Raw genomic sequence first — 26,275 nt, forward strand, 5'->3', positions numbered from 1 at the left:
TAAAATATTAATTTATTTCAGGTCCACAACCTTTTGCTCCTGATTGGCTCCACTGAAATCATGTACTTTTTCACCATTCTTGTAGAAATGGGAGGATGGCATGCATTTGATATCACAGTCTGCAGCAACATCCTGTGCATCATCCACATCCACTTTAAGAAAAACGACATCTGGATATTTTTCACTAAGGCCCTTAAAGAAAGGAGCAATCATTTTGCAAGGACCACACCATGTAGCTGTGAAGTCAACAACCACAAGCTTGTTCCCAGCATCAACCAAAGCTTTTTTGAATTCTTCCAAATTCTCAATGTGTCGGACCATGTTGCGGGTGTGCAGTGACAGCGAGGAGGCCGGTGTGTTAATACAGACTGCAGCAGACGCAAGGCTTGGACAAGAGATGGAAGGCAACGGGGCTGATCCAGAGGCAGATCTTACCAAGGGCGTCAGCAATGTTATACATAGATATAAAAACTACTGCCATAGACTGCTGAAGACAAGTGCACACTCCAGAACTCCTATCAGCCTACCTAGATTTACTCTTAGCAAAGGCTAACAAGAGAACAAAGCAAATTTGTTAATCAAAGTAAATTGGAAAGTTGTTTAAAAACAAATGCTCTATCCGAATCAAGAATGTTTAATTATGACTTTACAATCCCTTTAAGTGGCTGCAAATGGTTGTGAATAGTATCAAATAAAAATAATTTAAAGATTCCCGGGTTTTGGAAATCCAACGATGTATATGTCTAATCTACAATTCTTAAATGGACATATTTTCAAAATGTTTCATGTAAATTGTTTTGTGCATCTCATATGCATGTGAGACGCCCTCTTGTTTGCAATTCCTTTTCACAGATTCCTGTTTTTTCTCTGTTATTGGAGAGGAGCTGCCAACACCACATTGTCTGGGATAATCTGGACCACATTGTCTGGGATAATCTGGACCACATTGTCTGGGATAATCTGGACCACATTGTCTGGGATAATCTGGACCACATTGTCTGGGATAATCTGGACCACATTGTCTGGGATAATCTGGGCCACATTGTCTGGGATAATCTGGGCCACATTGTCTGGGATAATCTGGGCCACATTGTCTGGGATAATCTGGGCCACATTGTCTGGGATAATCTGGGCCACCATGTCTGGGATAATCTGGACCACATTGTCTGGGATAATCTGGACCACATTGTCTGGGGAAATCTTGACTAACATAGAAGAACCTATTCAGACTTTTTCGAATTGTCCAGTGGACTCAGATAAGATATTGTAAAATGTGATATGCTCTATGGTTAACACCTTTTATTTACACATTGTTTGTGCATATATAACTATAGTCTGTATCAATATAATACATTTATATTTACAGTTTTTTGGATATTAGAGCGCCCCCTAGGGTTGGACACGTGAGTGTCATCAACAGGTTTGTTAGTATGGCAAACATGATAAATATCTGAATGGTGATTTCACTTTTAAAACTTTAACTTTAGTATATACTTTAGAATCAGTGTCTTAAATATAAAATCTAGAAACTTACAGTTTTTGGAATAATTTGCTTTTTTGGTCCAGGTTTGAAAGGGTTCCTGAGAGAGAAAGACAAAGACAAAACAGTTAGATGATCTACATACAGGTCTAAATATTATAACCTTAATATCATAGGTTTTGTGCTTTTTTTTCCCTGACATGAAAGTCAAAATTCAATTTTAAGAGAGTTTTCTATTAAAATTAAAAACAAAGCACAGCTAGGTAGGTAGGCTAAGAAGCAGCAACACACTTTTGGGAGATAGCTATTGATTGGTGGTTACATACATATGCCTCTTGTCATTGGCTCAACCGATCTGATCAGATAGCTCCCAGTATTGCTGCTATCCCGTGTGCTTTAACTATGCATGTGTTTAACCCATTTACAGGCTTTAAACACATAGTTATACACAATATTGCAGGGCTCAACAAATTTGTTTACATTCTAGGAGCCAGAAACTTTTGGCCATACCTAAGCAGTTGAAGCTGAAATATCGACTTTTGAGGCTAATTATTTAATACCTTTTTGTATTTTTATGAGAGTGAGTGAGTGAGTGAGTGAGGAGTGAGTGAGTGAGTGAGGAGTTAGTGAGAGAGAGAGAGAGAGAGAGAGAGAGAGAGAGAGAGAGAGAGAGATTTATTATTGTGTATAATTACAGGAATATCACTTTTATTTACTTTGGTTAAAGGAACATTGTAGAGTACACTAGATTTTTCTTTGCATACATGTTTTGTAGATTAACCATTTATATAGCCCATCTGGGAGTGTTTTTGTAACAATGTATAGTTTTGCTTATTTTTAATAACATTGTGCTGATTTTCAGACTCCTAATCAAACTTCAAATTATCAAATGTAGACCGAAGTCTAAGATTCCTACTTGCTCCTGTTTGTGTAATCTGTCTTTTCATACACGGGGGGATACTTGCCTTATTAAAGGAGCATGTTTTCTATTTACAGCCCAACATCCAATCGCAATACGCACTATGGGGGATATTTATCAAAGGTCTGTCGGACCTGATCCGTCCGACAGACCTCGCTGAATGCGGACAGCAATACGCTCTCTGTATTCAGCATTGCACCAGCAGCTCTTGTGAGCTGCTGGTGCAATGATGCCCCCTGCAGATTCGCGGCCAATCGGGGGTGTCAATCAACCCGATCGCATTAGATCAGGTTGAATTGTGGCGATCTCTGTCCGCACAGGTTATGGAGCAGCGGTATCTAGACCGCTGCTTCATAACTGGTGTTTCTGGTGAGCCTGAAGGCTCGCCAGAAACGGGGTTTCAAGCTCAGTATGGAGCTTGATAGATATGCCCCTATATGTCAGATTCTGTGTCACTAAGACTAAGGAACACTGTTGTGATCCTGGACGTCATCGGATTCTTATGCAGCACAGTGGGAGGACAATATTTAAAACATATTAAAACCATATTAAAAACATATCGTAAAAGTGATCGATGGTAAAGTGTGATATATCCATACCTAATACTACATGTAACTATCAATCATGTTTCAAGTAATATGGTAGAAACTTTTTAAGAGGACTTAGGCGGTCAGATAAAACAACAGATACAGTCCTTAGACGGATAACACGTCGTAACCATAGGTGTGTAAGCCAAATGCTCCATTGGGGTATTGTGGTATGTCTTATAGGCATATTAGACGATAATCATATATGACTCAGATAAAATGTCCCAAAGTCCAGCATCGTATTTAACCCCTTAGGGGCTACAGTATCCAGAGTGTAGATCCATCTGGTCTCCAATCGGAGCAGACGTTTCACCCTATTTGCTCCACGTGATAACAGCGGCACTTGATCAATCAACATGGTCCTTAAACTAGAGACGCTATGTTCGAAAATGGGCAAAGTGGCGTGCAACTGGCTGATCAGAGTCACCTTTCACAAGGGCTTCTCTGATCGCACTTTACCATTGATCACTTTTACGATATGTTTTCTAATATGGTTTTAATATGTTTTAAATATTGTCCTCCCACTGTGCTGCATAAGAATCAGTCTTAGTGACACAGAATCTGACATATAGTGCGTATTGCGATTGGATGTTGGGCTGTCAATAGAAAACACGCCCCTTGAATATGCACAGTCGGCGTGAGACGCATGCTGATGATGTCATCAATAGGTGACCTAGCACATGGGCCGCAGATGCGGCTCGACACCGGAGGACAATGCACGCTGGGTATTTAAGGTTTGGTGATTTAGATAAGTACAGCTTTTTGGTCCAGATTATTGCTGTATTATGCATTTGACAAAGAGGATGAAATATCCTCTAAAAGTTTTGCTTTTTACTAAGTGACATTAAAGGTTATATTTTAACTTTATTAACCAGTGAGTGCCTTCGTTTCTTTGATACTAATTTTGGATACCATGTGGAGTTTGCACCCTGGGAGATGACTTGTTTTGGATTATGGAGTGCCTAACCTATTGACTGTCTGTTATATATATATATATATATATATATATATATATCTGCTTCGGAAATCTAAAATGATGTTAGTGTTCTTTGCTATGTATAGCAGTGTGTGTCCGGCAGCAAATCTACTTTTTTTTTTTTTCCCCTAGCCAAAAGAAATCATATAATTATAATATAGTGATAAAAAAACTGTATTCAAAGAGCCAAACTGTACTTTTAACTCTTACATTGGTTGGGCCAACAACAAAAACAGAATTTATGCTTACCTGATAAATTTCTTTCTCCTACGGTGTGTCCGGTCCACGGCTTCATCCTTACTTGTGGGAATATTCTCTTCCCTAACAGGAAATGGCAAAGAGAGCACAGCAAAAGCTGCCCATATAGCTCCGCCCTCCAGTCATTCGACCGACGGTTAGGAGAAAAAGGAGAAACCAAAGGGTGCCGTGGTGACTGTAGTGTATATAAAAAAAAAAATTGAAACCTGACTAAAAAGCCAGGGCGGGCCGTGGACCGGACACACCGTAGGAGAAAGAAATTTATCAGGTAAGCATAAATTCTGTTTTCTCCTACAATGGTGTGTCCGGTCCAGGGCTTCATCCTTACTTGTGGGAACCAATACCAAAGCTTTAGGACACGGATGAAGGGAGGGAACAAGTCAGGTTACCTAAACGGAAGGCAACACGGCTTGCAAAACCTTTCTCCCAAAAATAGCCTCCGAAGAAGCATAAGTATCGAATTTGTAAAATTTGGCAAAAGTGTGCAGAGAAGACCAAGTCGCTACCTTACATATCTGATCAACAGAAGCCTCGTTCTTGAAGGCCCATGTGGAAGCCACAGCTCTAGTAGAGTGAGCTGTAATTCGTTCAGGAGGCTGCCTTCCGGCAGTCTCATAAGCCAATCGGATGATGCTTTTCAGCCAAAAAGAAAGAGAGGTAGCAGTAGCTTTCTGTCCTCTCCTCTTACCAGAATAAACGACAAACAACGATGAAGTCTGTCTGAAATCTTTTGTTGCATCTAAATAGAATTTTAAAGCACCACATACTCTTTACCATCCCCGTGGAGATGCTACTTGTTCAGAGCGGCAAAGAGAATGACTGGGGGGCGGAGCCAGAGGGGGGGCTATATGGGCAGCTTTTGCTGTGCTCTCTTTGCCATTTCCTGTTAGGGAAGAGAATATTCCCACAAGTAAGGATGAAGCCGTGGACCGGTCACAACAATGTAGGAGAAAGCTGTGGAAGGGAAGATGATTAAAGGAACGTTAAACTGCTAGACACAACTTCCCCTATATGGTTATTACTCCCGATATTATTGTTTTTCCTCCTGTGCCTGCTGCTCTCTTCAGAGCCATTCTCTTGTTTTATCTCGTTACAGTCATCAGCTGGTGGAGTTCTGATTTTCATACTGGGTGTCCTAACTTTTGAGCTCACATATATGAATATTCATAGATGAGTTCTGTTGTTGGTGACCTGTCAGAATAAGCTACCCTACCACTGCGCATGCACTATTTCACATCACCACATTCCAAACCTGTATTACAAATATGTTTGGAATGCCGTGACCTTACACAGTGCATGTGGAGTAGCTTTTGTGGGACAGTTGGTCTGGACAGATCCACCAAGAGAGGGATTCCCTCATTCGCTTGTCCAGAGAGATCTGTTGGGATAGATCTGAGTGATCGCCGTTCCATTGTCTCAACATGCACAACTAAAGAGGACGGAGATGGAACCTGGCGTATAGAATGACATCTATGCTTCTCTGCCAACCTCCTGTGATGAAAGGCAAAGAATGACTGGGGGATGTGGGGGAGGTATTTAAGCCTTTGGCTGGGGTGTCTTTGCCCAGGGACAAAACTACAGGGGGTGCAGAGGTCGTAATTGCGACTGGGCCCCCAAGGGTGGGGGCCCAGCTTAAAAAAAAAAAATTTACAATAAAAAACGTTGACCTGCCACTGCCTGCACTGATATCATGTGAGTGCGACATGATGCTTCACTAGTGTTTCTGACTACAGGGGTTAGTGTTTCTGTTTTACCCATTGGTATTTATGTGTGTGTATGTGTCTGTGTGTGTATTTATGCATGTATGTGTGTGTGTGTGTATATGTTTGTGGAACCAGCAAATTACAGACCTTGTTACTACAGCATGGGGGGGGGGGGGGCGGGGTAAACAGTGTCAGTCTATACAGTACCACTATATATATAGTACGGGGGGGCTGAACTATGTCACAGACTACTGTGGTCACTTTATAAAGTGCTGGAGCGGGTAGGGTCAGGCCAGATTACAGACTGTGTCACTGACTCACTATATACAGTATTGGTGGGTTAAACAGTGTTACTATATACAGTAATAGGGGGTCAGACCATCTCACAGACTGTGGACACAGGGTATCTCCTTTTGCAGACAAATAATCTGATTCACATTTTTTTTCTGTGTTAAATCTAAAAAAATAAAAGATATGTATCAAATTCACTTCTTTTTTTTGGGGGGGGGGGCCCTTCTTAGATTCTTGCACCTGGGCCCTGTGGTTTCTAGTTACGCCTCTGTCTTTGCCTCCTCCTGGTGGCCAGGTTCTTAATTCCCACAAGTAATGAATGAAGCCGTGGACTCTCCTCCCATTAATATGGAAAGCTACCCTATATAGCTCTGAGGTCCCAACATTCCAAAAATATTTGTGTTACAGATATGGAATGTAGTGCGTAAAATAGCACATGCGCAGTGGTGGGGTAGCTTTTTCTGATGGGTAGCTAATTCTGACAGAACACCAGCTTTAAAGAGATAGTATAGTCAAAATTAAACTTTCATGATTCAGATAGAGCATGCAATTTTCAGCAACTTTCTAATTTACTCCTATTATCAATTTTCTTCGTTCTCTTGGTATCTTTATTTTAAAAACCTGGAATGTAAGCTTAGAAGGCAGACCATTTTTGTTTCAGCACCTGGGTAGCGCTTGCTAAATGGTGTATAAATGAAGCCATCCAATCAGCAAGCGCTACCCAGGTGCTGAACCAAAAATGGGCCAGCTTCTAAGCTTTTTAAAATAAAGATACCAAGAGAACGGAAAAAAAATTGATAATAGGAGTAAATTAGAAAGATGCTTAAAATTGCATGCTCTATCCGAATCATGAAAAATTATTTTTGACTAGACTATCCCTTTAACAGTATCTTATGCTTCAGGTTATCTTACACAATACTCAGCAGGAAGTTTAAGTTTAAAAGTTACAAAACAATCATAAAAAAAGGCCACATGAGTAAGAGAGAGCAATGCAACCAAAGCTCACACATGGTATCCTGCATGCTAACATGAAGTGCACAATACTGCTGTCAAAAAGCACCTTTTTGTGTCAGAGAGTTCAAAGATACCTAAGCTCCAAGATGGTGGCTCCCAATAGGAAAATGTGGAACCCTTACCAAAAAAGGGTTAAAATTAGCTTTGAAGACAGCTGCAGATATAGGACAAAAAACAATACCATGGTGAGTAGTAACAGTGCGTTTGTAAGTGTGCCTAGCTGTTTAATGTCCCTTTAAATGGTAAGGGGAGTGGGGAAGAAAACACTTGTTTTTAGAGGTAACCCTATAGGTGGCCACTTACTTGCCACTGCTTTTTTAAAAGGGACAGTAGACTGTACAAATTGTTTTTTCAATGACTTGTTATACCAGCTGCAGAGTATAAAAATGTATGAGAAATTGCTTCTTTCAGTTAATGTTTTATATGAAATAACCACTTGTGATCTTTGACACCACAACCCATCAAAATGGGTTGAGTTTGCAGGCAAATCAGTCTCATTATTTTATTACTGTCTGTACACACAAAGGCTTCATTATCTTATATATGGTTGTATACCAAATCCCAATAGAGAGAACAATCAGAAATTAATTATCTCTCCTAACTCCCACTGGGAGTGTAATTTCTTCTGCTGGTTATGTTTACACAGCTTTTCTATAGCCTATACTTAAAGGGACAGTCTACTCTAGAATTGTTATTGTTTAAAAAGATAGATAATCCCTTTATTACCCATTCCCCTGTTTTGCATAACCAACACGGTTATATTAAAATACTTTCTCCCTCTGTGATTACCTTGTATCTAAGCCTTTGCAGACTGCCCCCTTATTTTAGTTCTTTTGACAGACCTGCATTTAGCCAATCACTGCACTCTCACTTGAAAATCCATGGGTGTGGTCACAATGTTATCTGTATGGCACACAAACTTAAAGGGACACTGAACCCAAATTTTTTCTTTTGTGATTCAGATAGAGCATGCAATTTTAAGCAACTTTCTAATTGACTCCTATTATCAAAATGTCTTCATTCTCTTGGTATCTTTATTTGAAATGCAAGAATGTAAGTTTAGATGCCGGCTCATTTTTGGTGAACAAACTGGTTTGTTCTTGCTGATTGGTGGGTAAATTCACCTACCAATAAACAAGTGCTTTCCATGGTTCTGAACCAGAAAAATAGCCTAGATGCCTTCCTTTTCAAATAAAGAAAGCAAGAGAACGAAGAAAAATTGATAATAGGTGTAAATTAGAAAGTTGCTTAAAATTGCATGCTCTATCTGAATCACGAAAGAAAAAAAAATTGGGTTCAGTGTCCCTTTAAGCCCTCTAGCTGTGAAAAACTGCCAAATGCATTAAAATAAGGGGCGGCCTTCAAGGTTTTAGAAATTAGCATATCAGCCTACCTAGGTTAATCTTTCAACAAAGAATACAAATAAAACTAAGCAAATTTGATTATAAAAGTGAATTGGAAAGTTGTTTAAAATTGCATTCTCTATCTGAATCACGAAAGAAAAAAAAAATTGGGTTCAGTGTCCCTTTAAGCCCTCTAGCTGTGAAAAACTGCCAAATGCATTAAAATAAGGGGCGGCCTTCAAGGTTTTAGAAATTAGCATATCAGCCTACCTAGGTTAATCTTTCAACAAAGAATACAAATAAAACTAAGCAAATTTGATTATAAAAGTGAATTGGAAAGTTGTTTAAAATTGCATTCTCTATCTGAATCATGAAAGTTTAATTTTGAATAAACAGTCCCTTTATGTATAGAAACTTTAAGTACAGAAAGGGATACCACAGGCTATTTCAAATGCCTATATAAAAGGTAAAGGACATATATGTAAATAATTTAATACACTCCAGCAGGAAGAATGGATCATTGGGAACAAATTAAAAGGGGAGTTTAATGCACAGTATAATGACTTTTCATCTGTGAAATAAAGTAAAAAAAATTCAACAATCACCACCAAATTTGTGATGTTATACTATCACATAATTCCTCATGTATCAGAGGGATTCAGTTTATTATGTATTGCATGCTGAAATGCAATCCCTGGTCACACTTTGCTCCTCCAACCTACATACAAAAAATTGTTCTCACCAGGAACTATTTAATGGGCACACCACCCAGCTGATTTTACAGACTACCTGGCTAAAATGAGCCAATAGCTTCCCCCCCCATGTTTATTGCACACATTATCATTAAATCAATTTATGATAAATGATACAAATAATTTGTGCTTTTAGATAGCTTAAAGGGACAGTCTACACCAGAATTTCTATTGTTTTAAAAGATAGATAATCCCTTTATTACCTATTCCCCAGTTCTGCATAACCAACAGTTATATTAATATACTTTTAACCTCTGTGATTATCTTGTATCTAAGCCTCTGTAAACTGCCCCTTTATTTCAGTTCTTTTTCAGTTCTTTTTCAGTTCTTTTGACAGACTTGCAGTTTAGCCAATCAGTGCCTGCTCCCAGATAACTTCACGTGCACGAGCACAGTGTTATCTATATGAAACACGTGAACTAACACCCTCTAGTGGTGAAAAACTGTTAAAATGCATTCTGAAAAGAGGTGGCCTTCAAGGTCTAAGAAATTAGCATATGAACCTCCTAGGTTAAAGGGACACTGAACCCAAATTTTTTCTTTTGTAATTCAGAAAGAGCATGCAATTTTAAGCAACTTTCTAATTTACTCCTATTATCAATTTTTCTTCGTTCTCTTGCTATCATTATTTGAAAAAGAAGGCATCTAAGCTTTTTTATGGTTTCAGTACTATGGACAGCACTTTTTTATTGGTGGATGAATTTATCCACCAATCAGCAAGGACAACCCAGGTTGTTCACCAAAAATGGACCGGCATCTAAACTTACATTCTTGCATTTCAAATCAAGATACCAAGAGAATGAAGAAAATTTGATAATAGGAGTAAATTAGAAAGTTGCTTAAAATTTCATGCTCAATCTGAATCACGCAAGAAAAATTTTGGGTACAGTGTCCCTTTAAGCTTTCAACTAAAAACACCAAGCGAACAAAGCAAAATTGGTGATAAAAGTAAATTGGAAAACTGTTTAAAATTACATGCTCTATCTGAATCATGAAAGTTTATTTTGGCCTAGACTGTCCCTTTAAGTAACATGTATAAACAACATAAAATAGCAAAGTATTAATCTACCCCCACAAGGGATACTTCATTATGCCATCCGTCTAGCAAAACTTTCTTTGGAGAACACTGAATTGTTTAGTCTTTGCTGGCTGCAGAGTCTAGGCAAAATTAATCAAACTCTAAAGTTAGAAAGTAAGGTTCCAAGGTGGGTCGTGATATGTTGCCATATATAAAACTTATAAGGAAAGAGACCATGACCGTAATCTGAATACTTTACAGAAGAGAAGAAAAGGAGGCGATATCAAACAAAAATAGTTAATAAGTACAGAAGTCATTTGTAAGAGCACAGAGTACAGTGTTCTCCACAGATTGCATAATTTAACATAAATGTATTTAATGATAATTTGTGCAATAAAAATGAACATTTTTATTACTGGCTATAATTTTAGCCGGGTGGTCAGTAAAATCAGCGCATGGTGCACCCGCTAAATAGGTTCTGGGGAGAACACTGGACTATCTGATTGATAAAATAGACTTTCAAAGTGGTGGTAGGGACAAATACAGTAAGGGAAATAAAGAATGCCTTGAATATGGATAAGGCTCGTCTGAGAATAAATTAAGCTTACACTTCAGATAGAAATATGAACAGACTAAAGGGGCTTCAGTTCCACGCCTCCTTTAAAACTTCTATGACATGCAACTCAACATTTTTCTTTCATGATTGAGATAGAGCAAACAATTTTAAACAACTTTCCAATTTATTTCTAATATCAAATTTGCTTCATTCTCTAGGTATCATTTTTTGAAGGAGCAGCATTGCACTACTGTGAGCTAGCTGAACACATCAGGTGAGCAATAAGATGTTATATATATGCAGTCAGTAATAAACAGCTTGATCCCAGTAGTGCATCGCTGCTCCTGAGCCTATCTAGGTATCCTTTTCAACAAAGGATTCAAAGAGAATGATGCAAACTAAATTACAGAAGTAAATTGGAAAGTTGTTTAAAACTAGGTTCAGATAGACCCTGAAGCCAGATTTATTATTTTACACATCTGTATAAATAAGACCAAATTTATTTTGTGTAATATTTATGGCCCCAATAAATTCAATCCTGAATTTTGGGATAAAATTAAAATTAAGTTATTTCCGTATGTCAAAGAGAACTTAATAATTGGTGGGGATTTTAATATGACCTTATATCCGGAAATTGATAGACTTTCATCTAAAAATATGTCGGAGAATAAGAGAAGTTCAAAATATTTCTTGAAATTTTGTCAGAAGTTACAGGTACATGATGTGTGGCGCAGGTTGAATCCGGATTTACAAAATTTTACCTGTGAATCCAAGGCCCATAGAACATTTTCCCGCATAGATTTGTTCTTGATTTCAGTCTCTTCCTCTAGTGGTAGTCTGGAGGCCGAGATTGGAGAGATTATGATTTCAGATCATGCAATAATTTCAGTTTCGCTGCTCTCGCAAGACAGGATTGGCGCTAGGAGCCCTAGACTATTTTATCCCAGGTTTTTATCTAATGATCCTAGATTTACCGGTTGGATGAAAGAAAAATGGGAGGAATACTCAGGGTTTAATTCAGCCTATCAGCATAAAATTCAAACTTTTTGGGAAGCCGGTAAAGCGGTTTTACGGGGTGAAATTAAGGGATTCTTGTATGCTAGGAATAAAAAAATAAGGGCCAGAGATGTCCAATTATCTAACCAGGTAAGGAATGCTTTTAGGAACTATCGGTGTCAGCGTACTAGGAATAACTGGAATTTATATGTAATTGCCAAGAAAGAGAGAGATTCCGTATTGCATCAAAAACATCAGGAAGAAGAGTTAAAAATCAATCTTCGATTTAAGAGCATTCATGGCAGCTCAGCTAAAAGTCTCGCAAGATTAGTTAAAGCTAAGAAAAATAAAAATCTTATCCCTGTGATACAGCACAGGGGCAAATGTACATCAGACACAGCTGAAATCGCAGGAATTTTTCATGATTTTTACCGATCCTTATATGCAGAAGGAGAGGTTAATCATGACAATGAAACAAACTTCTGGTCCTCGATCTCGGTACCCAAAATTCAACTTGACGAGCTAGATATGTTGAATGCCCCAATTTCAGCCGAAGAGATTAGTAGTGCAATATCTAGGGCAAAATTGAATAAGGCAGCAGGTCCTGACGGATTACCTATAGAATTCTATAAAACTCTATCTGAGCTATTAGTCCCTATATTAGAAAAGCTATATAATAGTTATTACATAGCGGGTAATATACCCTCCTCGATTTTTTCGGCCGCTAATATCTCATTAATTCTCAAAAAAGGGAAAAATCCAGAAGACCCGGCCTCTTATAGGCCTATTTCAGTCCTTAACGCTGACTATAAAATACTTGCTTCTATTCTATCCTGTAGATTGGTGCTATGTCTGGAGAAACTTATCCATGCAGATCAGGTGGGTTTCATGCCTTCTCGGTGTTCTTCTAAGAATATAAGGAAACTAACAACTTTAGTTGATTTTATCTGGAACTCAGAACAGGGCAGGGAGAGGTCTGATTTAAAAAATATAGCGGTTCTTACCTTAGACGCAGTCAAAGCATTTGATTGTATCTCTTGGAAACATATGTTTTCAGCTCTTTGTAAATTTGGTTTTATCGGTAACTTCCCTGACTTTATTCGTAAGATTTATCAGAACCCTATCTCATATTTATTAGTCAATGGTACGATTTCTCCTAAGATCCATCTTCAAAGAGGAACAAGACAGGGCTGCCCGCTCTCCCCTCTGCTTTTTAATATAGTATTAGAACCCTTAGCCATTAAGTTACGTGAGATCCTGCCAGGGATCCCGTTAGGAAGTCAGAGTCTGAAAATACTACTCTATGCAGATGACATCTTACTTTTTCTTAATAAACCTGTGGATACTATCCCAAATGTGATATTGGTGATTAATCAATTTAGTACATTTGCAGGCTACAAGATCAATATGGAGAAGAGCGAATTGATGTGGCTTGGGACGCGGTGTCCAAACCAACATGCAACAATCTTTCATGAAGTAGACACGGTTCGTTATTTGGGATTAGAGATCAATAGAAATCCAAAATTGTGGTACCAGGCCAACTTTGGTGGGTTATTTCAGAAAATCCAAGAGGATCTTAAGATTTGGACAGCATTTCCTTTATCACTTACAGCCTCTGTTACTTTGATTAAAACCATAATCTTTCCAAAAATTCTTTATTACCTGCAAAATCTACCTCTGTTGATTCTGAATAAGGATTTGAAGAAACTGGCAGCCTGGTTCTCAAAGTTTATATGGAAATCTAAGAAGCCTCGATTATCGCTTAATAGGCTTGCGCAAAAATACACTGGTGGAGGATTGGCTTTGCCCAATATTAGACTTTACAATTATGCCGCTTTGGGTAAGATTATCCTTGATTGGATCTCTCGGGCTGAGTTAGTGACTTCCTTTGATCTGGACTCATATTTTGTGGAACCATGGTCGCTGAAAGCCCTGATTCATTGTACTCCTCAGTCTCTCTCGCCAGAGGTATCGGCATTAAGCTCGTTTAGGAATATTATTATTGCTTGGTATAGACTTTGTAAACTGCTCAAAATTGATTCCTCTTTTTCGGATTACTTACCAATCAGGGGGAATCCCCAGTTCCTTCCCGGCTTAGACCAGAAATGCTTCTTTGAATGGCAGGCCAAAGGATTAGAATATGTTCATCAACTACTCGATGACAACCTACTGATGTTTCCCTGGGAAACAATTAGGGAACAATTTTCCCTTCCCAGGCTGCAGCGGTTTGCTTATTTTCAGATTCGACATTTTGTTAATGCCCAGAATTGGCATACTGGTGAGAGAGCTGATTGGACCGAACTTAAGACCTGTATTAGGAAATTCATTCATGGTGATTCATCAATTTCATTAATCTATGATATTATGTTGACTAAGCAAGGCATACTGGAGGAAGACAAACGGACTAAGTTCTGGTACCCTTATATTAGTTCTATAGATCCGGAGGGAATAAGTAATAGTCTTGCGAGAGTGGCGAAATTGCCTATACCTACAAATTGGAAAGAATCTCACTTAAAACTACTAAATAATTCATATTTATCTCCGGCCTCAATGGCTAAATATTTTCCTAATAAAAATTTCCGTTGTGAACACTGCGCATTTATCCGGGCCGACCTTTGCCACATGTTATGGGCCTGTCCAAAGATCTCTCAATTATGGTTGAAAGTCCAATTTTGGTATAACAGGGTCTTTGCAAGTTCTACCACTTTCTCTCTTGAAAATATAGTGTTGTTACTTCCGGAGATAAGAGGAAGGGAGAGAATGCGGATTCTAAATACAATTATATTAACAGTTAGGTATAATATTTTTAAAAAGTGGATTGTAAAGACTCCCCCCAGTTTGACACAAGTTTTAGGGGATATTCAAGCCCAGATTATTTTTGAATCCTTTCATTGTCAGTTTGTATCCGAAAGAAAAATTAAAGAGTTCTTAATAGGCTGGGCTCCGGTCATTAAGACATACCCAAGTGCGGTGCAGAGACAGATTCTGAGACCCTTTCTGGCTTCAGTGAGCTTCGCAGAGTTAGTCCTACATGGTGAATTTTCAGATACCTGGATTAGAAATAGAAATTTGGTGGAATAAACCTTGACAGAGAATAACTACTTTAGATAGTGACTTGCACTTTGGGTTATATGAGGAGGAGGGGTGGATCTTGTTCTTCTAATTTTAATTTTTATTTTTTTTTTCTTCTTTTGTTTTTTTTTTTGTTTTTTTTTTTTGTTTTTTTTGTTATTTTACTATTCAATTTTGAAAATTAGCCATTCTATTAATTTATGTAGTCCCTATTGGATACAGAAATTTTATTAACATTTCTCATGACTGTCTAAAAACTGTTTTCTTTGTATTGACATGTTAATGTCTTATGGTGGTCCTGGGAGACTATGAGCGTCCTGCGAGACGTATATATGCTTAACAGATGTTATTTTCTTCGATTTTTGACTTATTCTGTTACTTAAATGGCTATGCTTAATAAAGATATTTAAAAAAATAAAAAAAAATAAAAAATAAAAATAAAACTAGGTTTTATCTAAATCGTGAAAGAAACATTTCTGAGTTTCATGTACCTTTAAAGTCTACATCACATTCTAGGGGCAATAACATTTTTAGGTACTAAAGGAGTTTTTAATCCTACAAAAGGAGAGGATAAGGCAAAAGCACCCCCAGGTCTTAGGAATGACAGTCTGCTAAATATTCCTTCCAAAAGATGCAATAAAGATGCAAACTGATAAAATATTGTGTTAAAGGGATACTAAACACAAATGTTTGCTTTCATGATTCAGGCAGAACATTCAATTTTAAGCAACTTTCTAATTTACTCCTATTATTTTTCTTCGTTCTCCGTTCTCTTGGTATCTTTATATGTAAACGCAGGAATGTAAGCTTAGGAGCCTGCCCACTTTTAGTTAAGCACCCTGGGCCATTTAGCCACCAATCAGCAAGCGCTACCCAGGTGCTGAACCAAAAATGGTCCGGCTCCTAAGCTTACGTTCCTGCTTTTAAATAAACATACCAAGAGAATGAAGAAAAATAGATAACATAAGTAAATTAGAAAGTTGCTTAAAATTGCCTGCTCTAGTTGAATTGTGAAAGAAAAAAATTGGGTTTCATATTCAAGTATGCATGGAAAAGAAAACAGCTACTAGAGACAATGATCTCAAATCTTAGTGAAGAACTAATAAAAAGCAACTATCAACTCCAAATCTCTAACTATGCAGACCACGTCTATGATGAATCCCCAATGCAGAACATGCTGTGATCTGAGAAGCCATCACAGAAAATACAGCATATCTGCAGAAAGAAAGGGACTCATACAGGAACTGTGCTTTCACTTTGCAGAGCTGCTCCACATCATGCTGTTCTCTTTAACACACTGCAGCCAGAGCAAAGCACTGTTTGAAGAGAACAGTCGAATACGGAGCAGGGTTACTAAGTGACAGCACACTGATTGTTGATTGGCTCTCAGGTGAGTTTTCAACCCCGCCCCCTAGCCTTTCCTGGTCTGCAAAACTGCGACTCCTGAATGTAAACGATCTTGTGAGCAATGAACCTTTTTTTATTACTATATTTTTACCTTACAATTATGTAATGTTAGACCAAGAGCAAAGGAAACACATTTATTCAAGAGACATTTTAAAAACATAAGTTATTTTTTCTATGCAGCTACTTGCAATGCAATTTGCAATTGCTGCAATATATCATAAAACTTAAAGGGATAGTAAACACCAAAAATGTTATTGTTTAAAAAAATAGATAATCCCTTTATTTACCATTCCCCAGTTTTTCATAAGCAACACTGTTATATTAATATACTTTTTACCTCTGTAATTACCTTGTATCTAAGCTTCTGCAGACTGCCTCCTTATCTCAGATCTTTTGACAGACTTGCATTTCACGCAAATAGTGCTGACTCTTAAATAACTTCACGTGCATGAGCACAGTGTTATCTATATGAAACACATGAGCTAACGCCCTCTAGCTGTGAAAAACTGTCAAATGCATTCAAATTAGAGGCGGCCTTCAAGGGCTTAGAAAATTAGAATATGAGCATACCTAGTATTAGCCTTCAACTAAGAATAACAAGAGAACAAAGCAAATTTGATGATAGAAGTAAATTAGAAAGTTGTTTAAAACAACATGCCCTATCTAAAACATGAAAGTTTAATTTGGACTTTACTATCCCTTTCAAAATTGCTTTATTCTACAATTAACCATCAGACTGCAATTAAGCTGGTGCTTTAGTTTAACTGCCTAGTTTAAAACGTAATTTTATTTCAAAATTACCTACAGATAGGACAGTTTGAAGGGCAAGAGAGCTCTTGCGAACATTTGTGCACACTTTATGGTTGTGAAGTAGCAACAATAATTCATCTGTGTTTTATTGCCTCTTGCAAGGAATTTACCAGAACCAGGATGTCATCCAAGTAGGGCCCCACTGCAATGGCGTGAGACTGAACCACCATCATCAAGGCTCCTAACGCCTTGGTAAACCATGGCCAAACCAAAAGTCAGAGCCATAAATCAATAATGTTTACCCAGAAAGTGTTATGGAACATGTGAAAGTTTAACTGATCCTTGTGGATAATCTGTAATTGTTATTCCTATTATTTAATTTTCCAGCTTTTTTGCCTGTTGTACAAATGTTATGGTATAATCACACTTTAATTTTCCTGTACTTTAATTGTCTCAAAAAAACAGAATTTATGTTTACCTGATAAATTACTTTCTCCAACGGTGTGTCCGGTCCACGGCGTCATCCTTACTTGTGGGATATTCTCTTCCCCAACAGGAAATGGCAAAGAGCCCAGCAAAGCTGGTCACATGATCCCTCCTAGGCTCCGCCTTCCCCAGTCATTCGACCGACGTAAAGGAGGAATATTTGCATAGGAGAAATCATATGATACCGTGGTGACTGTAGCTAGAGAAAATAAATCATCAGACCTGATTAAAAAACCAGGGCGGGCCGTGGACCGGACACACCGTTGGAGAAAGTAATTTATCAGGTAAACATAAATTCTGTTTTCTCCAACATTGGTGTGTCCGGTCCACGGCGTCATCCTTACTTGTGGGAACCAATACCAAAGCTTTAGGACACGGATGATGGGAGGGTGCAAATCAGGTCACCTAGATGGAAGGCACCACGGCTTGCAAAACCTTTCTCCCAAAAATAGCCTCAGAAGAAGCAAAAGTATCAAATTTGTAAAATTTGGTAAAAGTGTGCAGTGAAGACCAAGTCGCTGCCTTACATATCTGATCAACAGAAGCCTCGTTCTTGAAGGCCCATGTGGAAGCCACAGCCCTAGTGGAATGAGCTGTGATTCTTTCAGGAGGCTGCCGTCCGGCAGTCTCATAAGCCAATCGGATGATGCTTTTAAGCCAAAAAGAGAGAGAGGTAGAAGTTGCTTTTTGACCTCTCCTTTTACCAGAATAAACAACAAACAAGGAAGATGTTTGTCTGAAATCCTTTGTAGCCTCTAAATAGAATTTTAGAGCACGAACTACATCCAAATTGTGCAACAAACGTTCCTTCTTTGAAACTGGATTCGGACACAAAGAAGGCACGACTATCTCCTGGTTAATATTTTTGTTAGAAACAACTTTCGGAAGAAAACCAGGTTTAGTACGCAAAACCACCTTATCTGCATGGGACACCAGATAAGGAGGAGAACACTGCATAGCAGATAACTCTGAAACTCTTCTAGCAGAAGAAATTGCAACCAAAAACAAAACTTTCCAAGATAATAACTTGATATCAACGGAATGTAGGGGTTCAAACGGAACCCCCTGAAGAACTGAAAGAACTAAATTGAGACTCCAAGGAGGAGTCAAAGGTTTGTAAACAGGCTTGATTCTAACCAGAGCCTGAACAAAAGCTTGAACATCTGGCACAGCCGCCAGCTTTTTGTGAAGTAAAACAGATAAAGCAGAAATCTGTCCCTTCAAAGAACTTGCAGATAATCCTTTCTCCAAACCTTCTTGAAGAAAGGATAGAATCTTAGGAATTTTTATCTTGTTCCATGGGAATCCTTTAGATTCACACCAACAGATATATTTTTTCCATATTTTATGGTAGATTTTTCTAGTTACAGGCTTTCTGGCCTGAACAAGAGTATCAATGACAGAATCTGAGAACCCTCGCTTTGATAAAATCAAGCGTTCAATCTCCAAGCAGTCAGTTGGAGTGAGGCCAGATTCGGATGTTCGAACGGACCTTGAACAAGAAGGTCCTGTCTCAAAGGTAGCTTCCATGGTGGAGCCGATGACATATTCACCAGATCTGCATACCAAGTCCTGCGTGGCCACGCAGGAGCTATCAAGATCACCGATACCCTCTCCTGTTTGATCCTGGCTACCAGCCTGGGAATGAGAGGAAACGGTGGGAACACATAAGTTAGGTTGAAGCTCCAAGGTGCTACTAGTGCATCCACTAGAGTCGCCTTGGGATCCCTGGATCTGGACCCGTAGCAAGGAACCTTGAAGTTCTGACGAGACGCCATCAGATCCATGTCTGGAATGCCCCACAATTGAATTATTTGGGCAAAGATTTCCGGATGGAGTTCCCACTCCCCCGGATGAAATGTCTGACGACTCAGAAAATCCGCTTCCCAATTTTCCACTCCTGGGATGTGGATTGCAGACAAGTGGCAGGAGTGAGTCTCCGCCCATTGAATTATTTTGGTCACTTCTTCCATCGCCAGGGAACTCCTTGTTCCCCCCTGATGGTTGATATACGCAACAGTCGTCATGTTGTCTGATTGAAACCGTATGAATTTGGCCTTTGCTAGCTGAGGCCAAGCCTTGAGAGCATTGAATATCGCTCTCAGTTCCAGAATATTTATCGGGAGAAGAGATTCTTCCCGAGACCAAAGACCCTGAGCTTTCAGGGGTTCCCAGACCGCGCCCCAGCCCACCAGACTGGCGTCGGTCGTGACAATGACCCACTCTGGTCTGCGGAAGCTCATCCCTTGTGACAGGTTGTCCAGGGTCAGCCACCAACGGAGTGAATCTCTGGTCCTCTGATCTACTTGTATCGTCGGAGACAAGTCTGTATAATCCCCATTCCACTGACTGAGCATGCACAGTTGTAATGGTCTTAGATGAATTCGCGCAAAAGGAACTATGTCCATTGCCGCGACCATCAAACCTATTACTTCCATGCACTGCGCTATGGAAGGAAGAAGAACAGAATGAAGTACTTGACAAGAGCTTAGAAGTTTTGATTTTCTGGCCTCTGTCAGAAAAATCCTCATTTCTAAGGAGTCTATTATTGTTCCCAAGAAGGGAACTCTTGTTGACGGAGATAGAGAACTTTTTTCTACGTTCACTTTCCACCCGTGAGATCTGAGAAAGGCCAGGACAATGTCCGTATGAGCCTTTGCTTGTGGTAGAGACGACGCTTGAATCAGTATGTCGTCCAAGTAAGGTACTACTGCAATGCCCCTTGGTCTTAGCACCGCTAGAAGGGACCCTAGTACCTTTGTGAAAATTCTTGGAGCAGTGGCTAATCCGAATGGAAGTGCCACAAACTGGTAATGCTTGTCCAGAAAGGCGAACCTTAGGAACCGATGATGTTCCTTGTGGATAGGAATATGTAGATACGCATCCTTTAAATCCACCGTGGTCATGAATTGACCTTCCTGGATGGTAGGAAGAATTGTCCGAATGGTTTCCATTTTGAACGATGGATCCTTGAGAAATTTGTTTAGGATCTTGAGATCTAAGATTGGTCTGAATGTTCCCTCTTTTTTGGGAACTATGAACAGATTGGAGTAGAATCCCATCCCTTGTTCTCCTAATGGAACCGGATGAATCACTCCCATTTTTAACAGGTCTTCTACACAATGTAAGAATGCCTGTCTTTTTATGTGGTCTGAAGACAATTGAGACCTGTGGAACCTCCCCCTTGGGGGTAGCTCCTTGAATTCCAGAAGATAACCTTGGGAGACTATTTCTAGCGCCCAAGGATCCAGAACATCTCTTGCCCAAGCCTGAGCGAAGAGAGAAAGTCTGCCCCCCACCAGATCCGGTCCCGGATCGGGGGCCAACATCTCATGCTGTCTTGGTAGCAGTGGCAGGTTTCTTAGCCTGCTTACCTTTGTTCCAGCCTTGCATTGGCCTCCAGGCTGGCTTGGTTTGAGAAGTATTACCCTCTTGCTTAGAGGATGTAGAACTTGAGGCTGGTCCGTTTCTGCGAAAGGGACGAAAATTTGGTTTATTTTTAGCCTTGAAAGACCTATCCTGAGGAAGGGCGCGGCCCTTACCCCCAGTGATATCTGAAATAATCTCTTTCAAGTCAGGGCCAAACAGCGTTTTCCCCTTGAAAGGTATGTTAAGCAATTTGTTCTTGGAAGACGCATCCGCTGACCAAGATTTTAGCCAAAGCGCTCTGCGCGCCACAATAGCAAACCCTGAATTTTTCGCCGCTAATCTAGCTAATTGCAAAGTGGCGTCTAAAGTAAAAGAGTTAGCCAATTTAAGAGCGTGAACTCTGTCCATAATCTCCTCATAAGAAGAATCTTTATCGAGCGACTTTTCTAGTTCATCGAACCAGAAACACGCTGCTGTAGTGACAGGAACAATGCATGAAATTGGTTGTAGAAGGTAACCTTGCTGAACAAACATCTTTTTAAGCAAACCCTCTAATTTTTTATCCATAGGATCTTTGAAAGCACAACTATCTTCTATAGGGATAGTAGTGCGTTTGTTTAGAGTAGAAACCGCCCCCTCGACCTTGGGGACTGTCTGCCACAAGTCCTTTCTGGGGTCGACCATAGGAAACAATTTCTTAAATATAGGGGGAGGGACAAAAGGTATGCCGGGCCTTTCCCATTCTTTGTTTACAATGTCCGCCACCCGCTTGGGTATAGGAAAAGCTTCGGGGGGCCCCGGGACCTCTAGGAACTTGTCCATCTTACATAATTTCTCTGGAATGACCAAATTGTCACAATCATCCAGAGTAGACAACACCTCCTTAAGCAGAGCGCGGAGATGTTCCATTTTAAATTTGAATGTAATCACATCAGGTTCAGCTTGTTGAGAAATTTTCCCTGAATCTGAAATTTCTCCCTCAGACAAAACCTCCCTGGCCCCCTCAGACTGGTGTAGGGGCATGTCAGAACCATTATCATCAGCGTCCTCATGCTCTTCAGTATTTTCTAAAACAGAGCAGTCGCGCTTTCGCTGATAAGTGGGCATTTTGGCTAAAATGTTTTTGATAGAATTATCCATTACAGCCGTTAATTGTTGCATAGTAAGGAGTATTGGCGCACTAGATGTACTAGGGGCCTCCTGTGTGGGCAAGACTGGCGTAGACGAAGGAGGGGATGATGCAGTACCATGCTTACTCCCCTCACTTGAGGAATCATCTTGGGCATCATTTTCTCTAAATTGTTTGTCACATACATCACATCTATTTAAATGAGAAGGAACCTTGGCTTCCTCACATACAGAACATAGTCTATCTGATAGTTCAGACATGTTAAACAGGCATAAACTTGATAACAAAGTACAAAAAACGTTTTAAAATAAAACCGTTACTGTCACTTTAAATTTTAAACTGAACACACTTTATTACTGAATATGTGAAAAAGTATGAAGGAATTGTTCAAAATTCACCAAAATTTCACAACAGTGTCTTAAAGCCTTAAAAGTATTGCACACCAAATTTGAAAGCTTTAACTCTTAAAATAACGGAACCGGAGCCGTTTTTATATTTAACCACTATACAGTCCCTGGAATCTGCTTTGCTGAGACCCAACCAAGCCCAGAGGGGAATACGATACCAAATGACGCCTTCAGTAAGCTTTTTCTATGTATCTGAGCTCCTCACACATGCATCTGCATGCCTTGCTTCTCAAAAACAACTGCGCATTAGTGGCGCGAAAATGAGGCTCTGCCTATGATTAGAGAAGGCCCTCAAAGCTATAAACTATTAAAAATGCTTATAAATCAATCGTTTTAGCCCAGAAAAATGTCTACCAGTCTTTAAAGCCCTTGTGAAGCCCTTTATTCTTATTTAATAAAAATGGCTTACCGGATCCCATAGGGAAAATGACAGCTTCCAGCATTACCAAGTCTTGTTAGAAATGTGTCATACCTCAAGCAGCAAAAGTCTGCTCACTGTTTCCCCCAACTGAAGTTAATTCCTCTCAACAGTCCTGTGTGGAAACAGCCATGGATTTTAGTAACGGTTGCTAAAATCATTTTCCTCTTACAAACAGAAATCTTCATCTCTTTTCTGTTTCAGAGTAAATAGTACATACCAGCACTATTTTAAAATAACAAACTCTTGATTGAAGAATAAAAACTACATTTAAACACCAAAAAACTCTAAGCCATCTCCGTGGAGATGTTGCCTGTGCAACGGCAAAGAGAATGACTGGGGAAGGCGGAGCCTAGGAGGGATCATGTGACCAGCTTTGCTGGGCTCTTTGCCATTTCCTGTTGGGGAAGAGAATATCCCACAAGTAAGGATGACGCCGTGGACCGGACACACCTATGTTGGAGAAAGCTAGTTTAAAAAAAAAAAGTTTGTCCAGAAAGAAACTTCACATGATCAAGGTGAATTGGAATGTGAAGGTAGGCATCCAAGTCTATTGCGAACATAAACGTATCCCCCTACACTAGAGGAAGAATAGTTTGAATTATTTTATATTTAAGGTAGGGCCCCTTAGACACCTGTTCAAAGTTTTGAAATGGATTCAGTATTTTTTAGAAATGATTTTGAATACCCTGGAAACTGACTGAATGCCACCTCGCTATCACATGCTAAGTTAAAGTTGCCACTAGATTATATCAGTGCCTCCATTGGGCCTTGCTATGTCACTGACTCACTCACTATGATGTCACATGCAGCCCCGAGCCATGCAGCAAAACGTTTTTTATGACCTCTGTGCTCTGCCTGCCCCCAAACTCCCACCCTCCTACCTCTTCACTTCCAGTACCAGTATGAGGCATCATTCAGTCACGCGACACCAGGCATCCACCTCCTGATTTCCAGCTCAAACTGGACAGATAGGATTAACACAAGCCCCACGTCCCCACACGCACATAGCTTGGAAATTGTAGGCGCAGCTTAACGATGTCTCTGCACTACCGGTACCCGCATTGGAACATTTTTACCTATATGTTGTTAGACCATGAGCAAAGGACACAAATTTATATAAGAGACATTTTAAAAATGTAACAAAATTTCTATTTTTTTTCTCTGCAGCTACTTTGGAATGCAACTTTCAACAACTGTTGCACCATACTAAACAACTTTAAAAATTGCTTCATTCTCTAGTCAATCAACACATTGCAATTGAGCTTGTACATTAGTGTAACTGCCTACATTTTTCACTAAAAAAATAAAAATTTTAATGCAGAAAGTGAAACAAAGTTCTGCCTCTGGGCTGCTCCCCACATAAATGTTTCCTGGCAAGGGGCACACACCGTCACGCTGACTTGGAAGCAGAGGAAGGCTTCTTAGACTGCTTAGGCTTAAACTAGGTTGAACTGGGTGCCATACAAATTTGGGTGAACTTGCTGCATGAGAAGTAGAGCTGGAATTTTGGAATCTGAACTGGCAAAAGGAACGAGCGTGGCCCAAAGGTTTAGTCTTACACTTGGATGTTTTATCCTGCGGAAAGAAGGCTTAATTCACATCAGTAACTGTGGAAATAATAGCGTCCAGGGACCAGGTCTGGCTCAAACAGAATTTTACCCTTAAAAGGGAGAGATAAAAAACATAAAATTATGCTTACCTGATAATTTCATTTCCATCGAGGGGAGGAGAGTCCAAGGCTTCATTCATTACTGTTGGGAATTAAGAACCTGGCCACCAGGAGGCGGCAAAGACACCCCAGCCAAAAGCTTAAATACCTCCCCCACTCCCCTCATCCCCCAGTCATTCTGCCGAGGGAACAAGGAACAGTAGGAGAAATATCAGGGTATAAAAGGTCCCAGAAGATACATTAAATTTAGGTCCGCCCATCGAAGATACGGGCGGGAGCCGTGGACTCTCCTCCCCTCGATGGAAATGAAATTATCAGGTAAGCATAATTTATGTTTTCCATCTAAAGGGGAGGAGAGTCCACGGCTTAATTCATTACTGTTGGGAACATATACCCAAGCTCTAGAGGACACTGAATGAAAAGGGAAAAGGCAGACCCTAATCTGAGGGCACCACAGCCTGAAAAACCTCTCCCCCAAAAGTAGCTTCCGCAGAAGCAAAAACATCAAATTTGTAAAACTTTGTAAAAGTGTGTAAGAAGGACCAGGTAGTCGCCTTACAAATTTGTTCCATAGAGGCCTCATTCTTGAAGGCCCAAGACGAAGCCACAGCACTAGTTGAATGAGCCGTGATCCTCTGAGGAGGCTTATGTCCCGCTGTCTCGTAAGCCAAGCAAATAAAACTCCTCAACCCAAAGGACAAAGAAGTAGCAGAGGCCATCTGCCCCCTGCACTTCCCAGAATACACCACAAAAACATAATTTATGCTTACCTGATAAATTCCTTTCTCCTGTAGTGTGATCAGTCCACGGGTCATCATTACTTCTGGGATATTAACTCCTCCCCAACAGGAAGTGCAAGAGGATCACCCAGCAGAGCTGCTATATAGCTCCTCCCCTCTACGTCACACCCAGTCATTCGACCAAGAACCAACGAGAAAGGAGAAGCTAAAGGGTGCAGTGGTGACTGGAGAATAATATAAAAATTTAGACCTGCCATAAAAAACAGGGTGGGCCGTGGACTGATCACACTACAGGAGAAAGGAATTTATCAGGTAAGCATAAATTATGTTTTCTCCTGTTAAGTGTGATCAGTCCACGGGTCATCATTACTTCTGGGATACCAATACCAAAGCAAAAGTACACGGATGACGGGAGGGACAGGCAGGATCTTTATACAGAAGGAACCACTGCCTGAAGAACCTTTCTCCCAAAAATAGCCTCCGAAGAAGCAAAAGTGTCAAATTTGTAAAAATTTGGAAAAAGTATGAAGCGAAGACCAAGTTGCAGCCTTGCAAATCTGTTCAACAGAGGCCTCATTCTTAAAGGCCCAAGTGGAAGCCACAGCTCTAGTGGAATGAGCTGTAATTCTTTCAGGAGGCTGCTGTCCAGCAGTCTCATAAGCTAAACGTATTATGCTACGAAGCCAAAAAGAGAGAGAGGTAGCAGAAGCTTTTTGACCTCTCCTCTGACCAGAATAAACGACAAACAGGGAAGACGTTTGTCGAAAGTCTTTAGTTGCCTGTAAATAGAATTTTAGGGCACGAACTACATCCAGGTTGTGCAGAAGACGTTCCTTCTTTGAAGAAGGATTTGGACACAAGGATGGAACAACAATCTCTTGATTGATATTCCTGTTAGTGACTACCTTAGGTAAGAACCCAGGTTTAGTACG

The 26,275-nt window shown here is 39.9% G+C and overlaps 2 protein-coding genes across 2 annotated transcripts in view; both read right to left on the reverse strand.

Moving 5' to 3' along the window:
- The window catches only part of BIN3 (bridging integrator 3), a 291,723-nt gene that overhangs the window by 132,958 nt on the left and 132,490 nt on the right, over nt 1–26,275 (reverse strand). The window contains exon 2 of the mRNA XM_053717975.1: nt 1,535–1,580. Coding sequence (XP_053573950.1) covers nt 1,535–1,580 — 46 coding nt within the window. The remainder of the gene's footprint in view (nt 1–1,534; nt 1,581–26,275) is intronic.
- LOC128663582 (thioredoxin-like) lies at nt 13–381 on the reverse strand. The gene has a single exon (XM_053717976.1). The coding sequence runs from the start codon at nt 319–321 to the stop codon at nt 13–15; it is 309 nt and encodes a 102-aa protein (XP_053573951.1). The 5' UTR covers nt 322–381.

The sequence above is a fragment of the Bombina bombina genome, chromosome 6 (assembly GCF_027579735.1).
Source record: "Bombina bombina isolate aBomBom1 chromosome 6, aBomBom1.pri, whole genome shotgun sequence".
In the NCBI taxonomy this organism is placed as follows: domain Eukaryota; kingdom Metazoa; phylum Chordata; class Amphibia; order Anura; family Bombinatoridae; genus Bombina; species Bombina bombina.

Bases quoted from the DNA above. Each gene is read 5' to 3' on its own strand.
- LOC128663582 (XM_053717976.1), bottom strand. From the start codon at position 321: ATGGTCCGACACATTGAGAATTTGGAAGAATTCAAAAAAGCTTTGGTT.